General features: G+C 34.5%; 1 protein-coding gene across 2 annotated transcripts in view; it reads right to left on the reverse strand.

The window, feature by feature from the left end:
• The window catches only part of AP3B1 (adaptor related protein complex 3 subunit beta 1), a 235,789-nt gene that overhangs the window by 165,789 nt on the left and 56,546 nt on the right, over positions 1-13,454 (reverse strand). For both annotated transcript variants that reach the window (XM_027552928.1, XM_027552929.1), the window contains 3 exons: positions 12,450-12,545; positions 11,683-11,843; positions 9,249-9,315 (listed from right to left, as the gene is read on the reverse strand). In XM_027552928.1, the coding sequence (XP_027408729.1) occupies positions 9,249-9,315; positions 11,683-11,843; positions 12,450-12,545 (324 nt within the window). The remainder of the gene's footprint in view (positions 1-9,248; positions 9,316-11,682; positions 11,844-12,449; positions 12,546-13,454) is intronic.

A 13,454-nucleotide genomic window follows, 5' to 3' on the forward strand; every position in this document is an offset into this window, starting at 1 on the left:
GTTTGTGTTTTCAACTCCACATTTTGATGTCTTCTGTACAAATCACTCTTCAGTAATAATATTTCTAAAAGATGAGAACTGTTATCATCTAAAAATCTCTTAAAACAACTAAGTTTATGACATCAAACTATAGAATAACATGGTATTTGTAAAACATTTATATTTACATATGTTTTATACATGTCAATCATATTAATTAAGCTATATTTTTTTAAATGGTTAGGGTGCTAAAGAACAAAAATGAGTAATATCACTTAGAATGAAGTAATATATGAAACCGAAATGGGAATTCAACAAAGTTTGAATTTAAGGAATACTATGTAAAATCAAGTTATTTTGCCTAAACCTAGAGATTATTTTTTTCAATTATGTTTAGACACCAAACAATTAAATGGAAAATCAGTTCCCACATGGTACTAAATTTATCAAAACAAGACCTACAGGTATAAAATAGTTCTACAGAATTAACAAACAACATTAAAATTGAAAAAGTAATTGTTTAAGTTCAGGTAAAGTTTATGGAAACACATAAGTAACTAGGAAAAATATTATAAAATCATCTTTTTTCTAATGATTTTAGATATTTCATTCATCATATGGTTTTAACAGTTGACCCCAGCCTAAAAACTGCCAGAAGAATTGGATAATTCTGGTATATTAAATGTTCAATATTCTATAAAAACTTACAGAATTAAAATAAAATGATCTACTGAGATTTGAAAACCAAAAATATTGGTTTCCCAAAAACAGACAGTTAATTTCCATCTCACTGTGTCAATAGTAGCTTTTTACATAAGGGGAAAAATAAATCACTCCAACGAAACTAGCAATGAGCTCATCAAATTCAAATGCAGTTTTCCATTTATGTATTTTTTATATTAAAGCAATAAACATGGCTCATTTATCTTCCCTTGGTTGCCACGTTTTTCTGTGCTGTTGCTATGAACTTCAGCCATTAGCTGTGCTCCAAGGTAAACTACATGAACCATCAACAAAAGTGACACTCCATCTATGGAGTTCATATTTCCTCCAGATTATCTATGCTAGTTGACAAGCTGGTAATGAAAAAAATCACACTAAGCAAATGGTTCCTCTAATAACAATAAATTTTCTATAAAATTATGAAGGGTACAAAACGTTTCCTTGCATCTATTTTGTCATGAATTCTAATTAACGTTGGAAAAACCTGAGAGTGCTGGGTCATCACAAGAAGTGCATCAAGGTTTGATTGATAATATGGTATAAGTTGGCCAGTGCTGCCAAGATTTTCTTCTCTTAAATTAATGGCCATCCAACCTGCCCTAATCATACAGCCCAAATGATATTCCCCTTCTTATTTCAATTTTCTTGAGGCATGGAAAATGGGAAAGATCAGTCATTTATCTTCTAATAGCTGGATAATAGATCTATCACAATAAAACATCTGCACAAACTCAGAGGTGTGTTTTTTGCCCATAAGAGTGAAGCTTTTACCAACATTAAATCAATAACTTATAAAATAGTGTCTTACCCCCACAGCTTAGCTATGAACTACCAATATATTCATTAAACATCATTTTGTAGCTAAATTAAGGAGAAGAAACTTTGTCACCAAAAAAATATAAATAAACAACTCAAATTTTCAGTAGGCACTGATCTAATTTGTTTTCCTAAGAAGCCATTTTCTATTAGAAAGTTAAATGCTACAAAAGGATTTCTTTAAAATTAACCTGAAAGGAAAAGGAAATAAATACCACTTTGCTTTTGAGGTGTTCTAAATAAAAGAAAGAAGGTTCACTACAAAGCTTAAATTGCTCAATAAATATAAATTTCTACATTTTAAACAAAAACGAGAAAGTGTTATAAATTTTAAAAAGGAATTTACACATCCGAAAGGTTTTCAGTAAAGAAGTGTTTCGGATACGTTGAATAGAGAAAATATGATGAAAATGGTAAATCTAGGAAAATACAATAAAGAAATTATATTAAAAAATATAACAGTTGACTGTATGATTAGCATAAATAAAAGTGTTCCCTTAATTGCACTGACATGGTAAGCTCTTATATCTTTTAAAATTTACAGATACAGACCCCACAGGCTTAGCCTACCGGGCTCCTCCGTCCATAGGATTTTCCAGGCAAGAGTACTGGAATGGGTTGCCATTTCCTTCTCCAGGGGATCTACCTGACCCAAGGATTGAACCTGGGTCTTCCGTGTTGCAGGCAGACACTTTACCATCTGAGCCACCAGGGAAGCCCAATAGATACCTTCAGACAATAGCTATCTAAGTAATTCTAAGATGTTTTTCTAGTTATATTACCATAACTGTATTCCTAAACCCAAAGTGACTTATTTTGAGGAAAGGACTTTTCATATGACAAATATACATATTTATCTAGTAAAAGGGAAAAACACTTCTATTTTAATAGGCCTTTTATTTCTACCTTTTCTTAAAATCAGAGTGACACAACTAATTTTGAAATCTCAATTTCAATAAAATTTTCCTTTAGACTAAAAGAAGCAACAGAAGGTAAATCTCAAAATCAACAGAGATTAAATAGAGTTCTTAAACATATTAACACCTTTCAAAATTTATTTATCAGCAGCAACAGCAATGTTATCATCATTATCATCATGATCCCAAAAAGCTCCTGCTGACAGCAAATAAACTCCTTTTAAAATGTGGAAATAAATTAAATTTGGATCATTTAATGAGGAAATTTTAAACAAAAATGATTTAGGTTTTTTATTTTAAATATTAATGCTAACACTATTAATTAGTGGGGAAGAAATATAGCTATATCACTTCAATATATTATATCTGGCAAGAAAAAGTAATAATAAAGATAAGATCAATAAATATCTATATGGATATCATAATGTTTTCAATCTTTTTACATCAAACTATAAGCATACAAAGGAAAAAATAATCAGAAAACATTCACAAAACATAAACACTTAAATACTGGGTAGACAACTTAATTACTGGGTAGAATGTTAATGCTACCTGGGGAAACGTGAATCTCTGAACGCAAAGTCAGAGAAAGCAAAAAGATTAAAATCAAAGCTCTAAGCAACACTAAAATACTTTGGAATTACCAAACTTTAATTACATGTAAGTAGAAAATAAGTTCTAAAATCAAAGAGTTATCTGTCATTTATGTATCACAAACCTTACAAAGATCTATGATAGTCTGAAACAACTGCCCAGAATAAAAGCAGACACGAGTTAGAAGTGGGCATAAGAAAGAACTGAAAGCAAGAGCAGAGAGAAAGAGAGGAGCCTATGTGTGAAAATACAAAAAAAAAAGATTCCTGGTAGATCAGAGCAGAAGATGAAAATCAAAACAATTGATGAAAATTATCCACACAAAAAAATCCATGATGAAGCAAACAAACAACTGTCACGTAACACTTCAAAATGAATTAACTTGCCTCAAAGAAGCATTTCAAGATCACATAAATGAACTGAAACTGAAAATCACAAAACAGAAATGAACAAAAGACAACAGGAAGAAACAGAAGTTGATTGAAACCAGAAAAGAAATAACCAGACACCTTAATTAAACTGCAAAATGCCCCCGGCAGAAAATAGTTGAATAAAAATTTAGGAAGGGGCATTTAAGAAAAGTACAAAAAGAACCAAGAGAAAGAAAGCGAGATAAAGAAGTAAAGGCAGCAAAGATCCAACTTAGAGAAAACTGAAATCTCTGAAGAAGAAAAGCTAACAGCTGAACAGCAGTAATATTTAAAACTTAACAACAACAACACCGCTTTGCCAGAAATAACATAAATTCTAAATCTATATTGTAAAAAGCCTCACTGGGTATCAGGAAAAAAACTGACCTTGACACACCGGACAAAACTAAAAGATAAAGAGAAAAAAAATCCTCAAGGTCAGCATCTTGCTTAATACACACACATGACAGGCATTTCGTTTAAACTGAAACAAGGTAAGGATGCTCACCATCTCCACCACTACTGAACACGGTACTAAAGTTATAATTAACTATGACAAGAAAAATTAGAGTCATTAAGTATCAGAAAAGAGAAAGTAAAGTTATCTCTATTTGCAAATGATATGATTTATTTTCTGGAATGAAACAATGGAGGTTGAAAGATAAAACTAAATCAAACAATAAAAGAATTCAGTAAAGAAGCAAAATATAAAATCACCATACAGAAAATCAATAGCTAGCTTTCTTCTATACCAATGTAACAAGTTCAACCATACAAAGTTAATGCAATTTCGATTTACAACAGCATTCAAGGAAGTAAGGCTAATGATAAACGTAATTCTTAAACCAACATTTAACTCAATTAGTAGTCCCCGTCTCACTACTCTTCACAGAGTACATGCTGGCAATTCTGAAACAATACTTTATCTGCATTCCAGGACTGAGTAAGTGAGTGTAGTGGATAATTTAAGTCACATTTCTTAATGCTGGAAAAGGAAGTTACAAACATTGACATGAAAAGGCAAAACACTGGAGAACCGTGTACTTCTGCTCTGAAATTACAGAATTCAGTATGAACTACTCCCGCTTCATATGGGTAGAAAACAGATGTAGGTTCTTTCCTAATTTAAAAAAAATAAACATATCCTATATATACTTTAGGACAGGTAGTACCTCACAAATGACAAGACAGTCAAAGCTCCCAAAGGACCTATCTACCAATGACCAGAGCATGACACACACCATTTGGGAAGTAAAACATTGAAAATAAGAGTAAATACCTAATTACCTGCACCAAGAATATAGCAAATTAATGCTCACAATTATTCAACAAATACTAAATATCTACTATTAACAAGTACAATATTTTTTTCTATCGTATTTTGGAAATAAATACAAAATACAGGGTCAGAACCCAGACATTCTAAATTTGCAAAGAAAGTGTATTCTTTACATCCCTTTTTGAGTCGTTTGTTTCTTATTAATCTCCTATTACGGTGTCAGGCACTGTGCTAAGGATTTTATATACAATAACTTCCTCAACACAAACAAAAACTTTATAGATTGGAAATAATAAGGCCTAAAAATTTGGAAGCTGAAATGTATGAAGGCTTAATACATAGCTATTGTTCAGTCGCTTAAGTAGTGTCTGACTCTTTTGGGACTCCATGGACTGCAGCCTGCCAGGCTCCTCTATCCATGGGATTTCCCAGGCAACAATACCGCAGTTACTTCCTTCTCCAGGAGAGAAGGGGATGTTTTCCGCTTCTCTAGAGGAACTTCCCGACCCAGGGATTGAACCCGCCTTTTCTGCATTGCAGGTGGATTCATTACCTCTGAGCCACCAGGGAAGCCCCTAATACATAGCTAATAAGTGGTAAAACTTTAGGCTCAAATACAATTCTGTTTAATTTCAAAGAAGACAGTTGTTACCCATGACATGTTACATCTTGTTTGAAAAGACATGCACATATTATATATGGAGATTTCATTTCTAGGCCAAGAAACTAATTTCTTTAGCTTATTATGTAGCAGAAATCATGGCAAACTACCTTAAAATAAAGGATCTGTTTCTTACAGATCTTAGTATTCTTCACAGTACTTGGCAAATGTCTTCAAGACAGAAGAAACTGAATTTTTTTTTATTATTACTAAAATCAAGTTATCCACAATATCAATAACATTGATTTTGTATTTGGGTCTAGAAGCATATAACAAGTATGCCATACAAAAGACAAAAAGGAATCAAATTTCTTTTCTCTGTCTTCATTATGCCAACCACTACAGAAGAAATAAAGATTCCTGCTACATTATTGACTAAAAGAAATTTGCTATCTAGTCTCCAAGAATGCTGCTACTGCTGCTAAGTCACTTCAGTCGTGTCCGACTCTGTGCAACCCCATAGACGGCAGCCCACCAGGCTCCCCCGTCCCTGGGATTCTCCAGGCAAGAACACTGGAGTGGACTGCCATTTCCCTCTCCAATGCATGGAAGTGAAAAGTGAAAGTGAAGTCGCTCAGTCGTCTCCGACTCTTAGTGACCCCATGGACTGCAGCCCACCAGGCTCCTCAGTCCATGGGATTTTCCAGGCAGGAGTACTGGAGTGGGGTGCCATTGCCTTCTCTGAGTCTCCAAGTATAGTCTCAGGTAAATACAGTAGTTTCAAAAATACATAGCGAAAAATATCACTAAAAGAGTTATCATACACAATATATACACTGGATATTAAAAAAAAGTAGTGAAGGCGGAATAACAAACAAAAAAAGACATGAGACATAGAAAAACATAATGGTAGCTATAAATCAACTATATTATAGTAAGAAGTAATGTCAATGGATTAAACCATCTAAACAAAAAGCATATGTAGTCAGACCAGAGTAAATATCAAGATCCAACTTTATACAGACCTCAGGAGACACACATTAGATTAAAAAATACCAACAGGTTGAGAGTAAAAAGAAGGAAAAAGTATATCATGTAAACAGCAATTGTAAGAAAGTTGTACTTAAACAGGACAAAGTAGAATTTAAAAACTGTTATGAGAGATTGAGACATTTTATAATGACAAAAGGAAGGTAAAAACAATTTTAAGTACATTCTGCTTATTTAACTTATATGCCAAGTACATCATGAGAAAAGCTGGGCTGGAAGAAGCACAAGCTGGAATCAAGATTGCTGGGAGAAATATCAATAACCTCAGATATGCAGATGACACCACCCTTATGACAGAAAGTGAAGAGGAACTAAAAAGCCTCTTGATGAAAGTGAAAGAGGAGAGTGAAAAAGTTGGCTTAAAGCTCAACATTCAGAAAACTAAGATCATGGCATCTGGTCCCATCACTTCGTGGGAAATAGATGGGGAAACAGTGCAAACAGTATCAGACTTTATGTTTCTGGGCTCCAAAATCACTGCAGATGGTGACTGCAGCCATGAAATTAAAAGACGCTTACTCCTTGGAAGGAAAGTTATGACCAACCTAGGTAGCATATTGAAAAGCAGAGACATTACTTTGCCAACAAAGGTCCGTCTAGTCAAGACTATGGTTTTTCCAGTGTTCATGTATGGATGTGAGAGTTGGACTGTGAAGAAAGCTGAGCGCCGAAGAATTGATGCTTTTGAACTGTGGTCTTGGAGAAGACTCTTGAGAGTCCCTTGGACTGCAAGGAGATCCAACCAGTCCATCCTAAAGGAGATCAGTCCTGGGTGTTCACTGGAAGGACTGATGTTGAAGCTGAAATTCCAATACTTTGGCCATCTCATGCAAAGAGTTGACTCATTGGAAAAGACCCTGATGCTGGGAGAGATTAGGGACAAAAGAAGGGGACAACAGAGGATGAGACGGCTAGATGGCATCACCAACTCGATGGACATGGGTTTGGGTAGACTCCAGAAGTTGGTGGTGGACAGCAAGACCTGGCATGCCGCGGTTCATGGGGTCGCAAAGAGTCGGACACAACTGAGCGACTGAACTGAACTAATGCACCAAATATCAGAGTTCCTAAATACACAAAGCAAGCAGGGACAGAACTGACAGCTCTATAGTTAACGGTAGACTTCAATATTCCACTTTTAATGAGCCACAAGAAGGAAGATCAATAAAGAACAGAAGACTTGAACAACACTATAAACCAATGAGACCCAAAAGACATCTACAGAATACGCCACCGAAAGGCCAGTAGAATATACATTCCTCTCAAATACACACTGAGCATTCTCCAGGACAGACCGTATACTAAGCCATATATTAACAGCCATAGTCTGGCTTAGCTGGTGGCTCAGATGGTAAAGAATCTGCCTGCAATACAGGAGACTTGGGTTCGATTGCTGGGTCAGGAAGATCCCCTGGAGAAGGTCATGGCAACCCACTCCAGTATTTTTGCCTGGAGAATTCCATGATCAGAGCAGCCTGGCAGGCTCCAGTCCACGGGGTCGCAAAGAGTCGGGCACGACTGAGCGACTGAGCACAATACAAAGCTAGTGGCTGCTATATTGGCTTCTATAAACAGATATGCATGCAACTGGGTGATATCTTCCTAAAATGAGCTGGAATCCTTTTTTTGAATAGTTTTGAGGGTCGTGTTTTCTGTGGGTGCAGAGGACTCCACCAAAAGATACCATTACACCAGCTCCTCCAGAGGTCTGCTCATAGATCCCATGCATTGCCATTATTTCTAGATCTCATTATTATGTCACTATACATAAAGAATAAGAGTGGGATAGGAAGGAGGAAGAGACACGTACATTTCCAAAAGATGGGGAATTTGCTCAGTACTAACCAGCCAATAAAACAGTGTTATACATATGAAAACATTTTAGTATCTAAGAAAAAAAAAATAACACATTTATACTACTAAAACACACTCCTCTATTTTTCATTATCTCTTTAATACTCAATACATTATAAAACAATTATTTGTTTTCAACTGATTCAGCCTTTAAAAATCCTAGGAAATCACTGTTTAAAATAAAAAAAAGTTGGCCTTAAAAGCAGTCGACAATTTAGCTACAGGTTAAAGAAAGAATTGTCTTTCCCCAACTTGCTCTTCTTCAGACTCTCATGAAGAAATATGTAACAAACTAAAATTCCAAATGGAACTTTTCTCTTTACCTGGACATTTTTATTTTTCAAGATTTTAATGAGCTCCATTAATATTTATATAATTTCAAAATCTATTTGTTGTTGTTCTGTCGCTAAGTCCTGTCTGTCTCTTTGCACTACAAGGACTACAGCATGCCAGGCTTCCCTGTCCTCCACTATCTCCCAGAGATCGCTCAGATTCATATCCCCTGAGTCAGTGATGCTGTCTAACCATCTCATCCTCTGCTACCCTCTTCTCCTTTAGCTCTCAATCTTTCCCAGCATCAGGGTGTTTTCCAATGAGTTGGCTCTTCGCATCAGGTAGTCAAAGTATTAGAGCTTCAGCTTTAGCATTAGTCCTTTCAATGAATAGTCAAGGTTTATTTTCTTTAGGATTGATTGGTTTGATCTCCATGCAGTCCAGAGGACTCTCAAGAGTTCTCCAGCCCCACAGTTTCAAAGTATCAATTCTCTGGCACTCAGCCTTTTTTATGGTCCAAATCTCACATCTGTAAGGACTACTGGAAAAAAAACATAGCTTTGACAATACAAACTTTTATTGGCAAAGTGATTTTTCTACTTTTTAATACATTATCTAGGTTTGCCATAGCTTTCCTTCCAAGGAGCAAGTGTCTTTTTATTCTATAAGAATTATTATGTCATATATATGATAGTAAAATAATATTATATAAATAAAGCACAATTTATTGGACATGAAAAGATATTACTTACTGTGCTTTTATCCTTCAGAAGTTTTTCAATAATTTCAATTAACATTTCTTTCTGCTCTGGATCAAGGCTAAAATATAAAAAGAAAAAACTTACGTTAATTTTTTTTCCTTTATTTCTAACTTTAAGTAAGGCTAATCATTTCAAGAATATGAAAAATTTTTAAAGTTGGGGGGAGAAAAAGACTTTAGATAGAAATAAACAGAAAACAAATTTAAAGTGGAATGAGTTGACTTTTCCTATTCTATCTAAAGTTGCTCATATTAATTAAACCCAGATATCAAAACCATTAAGAAAATAGTTAAAGAACAAAACTACTTCTTAAAATGAACTTGAAAACCTCAAGAAAGTAATTACAGTTAGTTAAACCACAAAACCTTTTTTTAACTAGGGGGAAATAACAAAATAGGAATCATTTTTGACCATGGATACCTAACTGTCAAAAAGAAACACATAGAAATTTCCAAATAAAAATTCTGTATCATTCTAGTTTACTGACGGAGACATGCATAATAAAACCTGACATCTAAAACCAAAAAGTATAAACAAAGGCTCACATATAAATGACAGATGCATCATAATACCAGCTTTACATACCGAAAAAATTTCTTCCTAGCACAGAATTCAATTGTTCATTCACTGAGAAACTAAACAATGAGCCTACAAAGAGAAGTAAGACAATCTAGTACAGATAGTCCCAGATATAATCTTAAGACATAATGGTGCTATAGATAAGGGACTATGGGGATAGGGAACACTGATGAAGGCAGGAAGGTTGTGGAGGGTTTCTTTTGGGATGCGACATCTCAGATGAATCTTAAACAGCTTTAGAGCTGGAAAAAGTGGAAATATTCTAGGTAGGGACTAAAAAGGAACAAGAGATGGTAATGAGATAAGAAACATTTTATGGAGAGGACTAATAGGCAGTACTGAGCTACTAGACTGTAAATTCAAGACAGAGAGAGGTAACATGGAGCCCAGTGATGGGCTTTAAACTGTCATAGTGAGCTTTGATTGGAGAAGGAAACGGCAACCCACTCCAGTGTTCTTGCCTGGAGAATCCCAAGGACAGGGGAGCCTGGTGGGCTGCCGTTTATGGGGTCGCACAGAGTCAGACACGACTGAAGTGACTTAGCAGCAGCAGCAGCAGCAGCAGCGAGCTTTGATCTTATTTTGTAAGTTAATAAATAGAAAGGATAAAGACTACGAAGCATGAGTCGACTTTGACAATTAACCTAAGAAAATGAGTTTCACTTTTCATAAACATTATATAAGTTTATTATTGACCATTATAATTATCTCATTTATAATTACCCTGGAGGAGGGCATGGCAACCCACTCCAGTATTCTAGCCTGGAGAATCCTATGGACAGAGGAGCCTGGTGGGCTACAGTCCATAGGGTCACAAAGAGTCTCACTACTGAAATGACTAAGCACATAATTATCTGAACACTCAAAAATTTTAATTGTTTCAAATTCCACTCTCCCTTCTCTAATGTTTCCTAACTAATCCCATTTATATTTTACTTTAAGAAACCCTATATGACAATCTCTGAGCTCTACCCTATCAAAGGCACTGTCATTGTGCTTTATATATACATAGTTCATTATTTAGCAATACCTTACTTTAATTATAGATTGCTTTAATTATTTGGCATATGTTTGATTATTTCCCCTCAAAATGTGATAGTACATCCTCTAACATTTTCATACATCTTATGCATATAGCACCACACCAAAAACACAAAATGATCTTGATAAAAGCTCATGAAATAAATGGTAACTGAAAATAATACCAAATTATGAAAGATAATAATTCTTTTATATAAGCATTATATATTCTACAGAGATTAAGGTACCATATATATATGTATATATGTCTATCAATATAATTATACCATATACAATATATATATCACATAAATATAGTATGGTGCTATATTTAAAAATCAGTATTTAAACAGTATTTAATAAAACGGCTCTGGAAAAGAAGCAAGCAAGGAAGGGAATAGCAGGACCAAAGATGGATCAAAGGGTAACAAAGTGAGCTGAAAAGATAACAAGCTTTAGACTCTACCCTACAATAAGGAAGAGGAAAAAAATCTTAATTTTCTAATAACATAAATGTATGTATAATGAGAAAACCTGTATAAATGATAATTCAATATCTGATTATTTTTAAGTTATAAAATCCATAAAATATCACTGTCCCTAACAGGTTTACAAGTAGAAACCCTGCAAAGGCTCCCAAAATAACCGAAATAAAATAGAAGATGTATAAAGAATATTTGTGGGCAAGGAGAAAGAAACATGGTCACTGAGTTTACTTACTCAGTTTAAGGTCAAACTATTATATGAGCGAATAAAATACGCCTCCGTGGGCTTTAACATTCCATGCAACATTAGGGATGTTTGGTATTATTTATAAAGTACCAACCTGTACAGTTTTTGTATTGCGTGGGCTGCATTCTTCCTAACGTATGGTGATAAGTCAGCAGAAGCTTCCTTAATGGCAAGCATCATAATAGGTACAATAATTGGCACTCTAATACTTGACAGAACTCTCAAAGCACTTGCACGAATTAGTTGATTTGGGTCCTAAAAATAGTACAAAAATATTCATCAAAATTTCAAGTTTGCAATATTTCAAACACATCATTATGAAAGAGTTAACAGGTGCTTATAGGATATAACACAACAATAGCAAAAAAGAAAAAAAGCTACTTAATTTAAAATAAATAACCAGTATATGGAAGTGGCTAAGGAAGAAGAGAAATAAAACGTTTCTTTCTCTGAATAATGTTTTAACAAGCAAAGTAATGTTTTTAGTTCTACTTGATCATATATTACCAAACATGCAGGTTTTTAGAGTTCATAATAATAAAATGCTGCAGGTCGTTAATTTTATCTGAAAAAAAAAGTCACGCCCCCTCTTTGTATACTTTCTACAAGTTAGTGTAATGATGAAGAGTTCTTTGATGCACAATAATGATTACATTGAACATAATGGAACATACAAGGCAAAGCCCAGTTGATTATATAAATTATTTTCCTAGGGTATTGAATAGGCACAGTGAGAGGCCTTTTAACTCTTTCAAAACATGACTGCACTATTGAGTGGATTATTGCTCCACTTCTTTAAATGACACACCTTCAACTGTGCAGAAATGCTGCAGCTATCTGCCTGCTCACTCTACTATTTACCTTCAGAGCTCGCTGAAAAGTGCTTATGGACAAGAGGGCCAGATCCTGCTGCTCTTCAGCATATCGGACCAGGTAAACATACACTAACTTCTTGATCTGTGAAAAAGAAAAAACCATTTAATCCTAGCCAGAGTGAAAACTAAACATTCAATACTGTCTATACAAAAATCCATTCTCAACTTTCCTAAACTAAGTAACAGAACCTGCTCATAGGCTACACTGTAAAATAAAGATAATACAAGATAATTAATAGAAACAGAAAAAGTTTGTAAAGTAAGGATTTTACTAATCTAATCTGTAACAGCAACATCCTATCAAAGTGTCCTTCCTCTTGAAGGGAAAAAAAGTTCCTGAGCAAAACTTATACAAGAGTATTAAAACATTAACTAAACTGCAAAAGTATTTTCAAAATGAGGGATACAAATAATAGAAGGAACTTGGGTTCTGTCCACTAACCAACTTATGGTATGGGAACTCACATTTGCTTATCTGTCAAAGGTGCTGAAACACAATTCCGATTCTATGATAAAATTCAGATTCCAAAAGACATTACATGGTATTTTCAGCTCCGGAAGAATGTGTGACAACAGCATCAATTTAATGTAATAAAAATTCCAGACGGATGGAAATGTGTTATGAAAACTGTTTTCAAAGGCAATTAAATCACTAAATTTATAACAAAATTATGATGAGCAGAAAAATTAACCAAAAATTGAAATCTGAGTTGAAATTCATCAACTGCTTCCTTATGACACTGCTTTCAGCTTGTATCTCCCTTTACAAATATCTTCAGATAACACTGCCTGATTAATTTTCTGATATATTTCCACAGTACATATCTAAAGGTTTATGCAATGTTCAAAGAGCATGGGAAAGAAGGGGAAGTAGCTAGAAACAGCTGGAATCAATGCTGAAAAGGAAAACAATGCTATACCGGGCCATATTTTACATCATAGGAACCAATGTGGATTTCTTTAGGGATAACAGTCAGGGCTTCCCTGGTGG

Source organism: Bos indicus x Bos taurus, chromosome 10 (assembly GCF_003369695.1).
Source record: "Bos indicus x Bos taurus breed Angus x Brahman F1 hybrid chromosome 10, Bos_hybrid_MaternalHap_v2.0, whole genome shotgun sequence".
In the NCBI taxonomy this organism is placed as follows: Eukaryota; Metazoa; Chordata; class Mammalia; order Artiodactyla; family Bovidae; genus Bos; species Bos indicus x Bos taurus.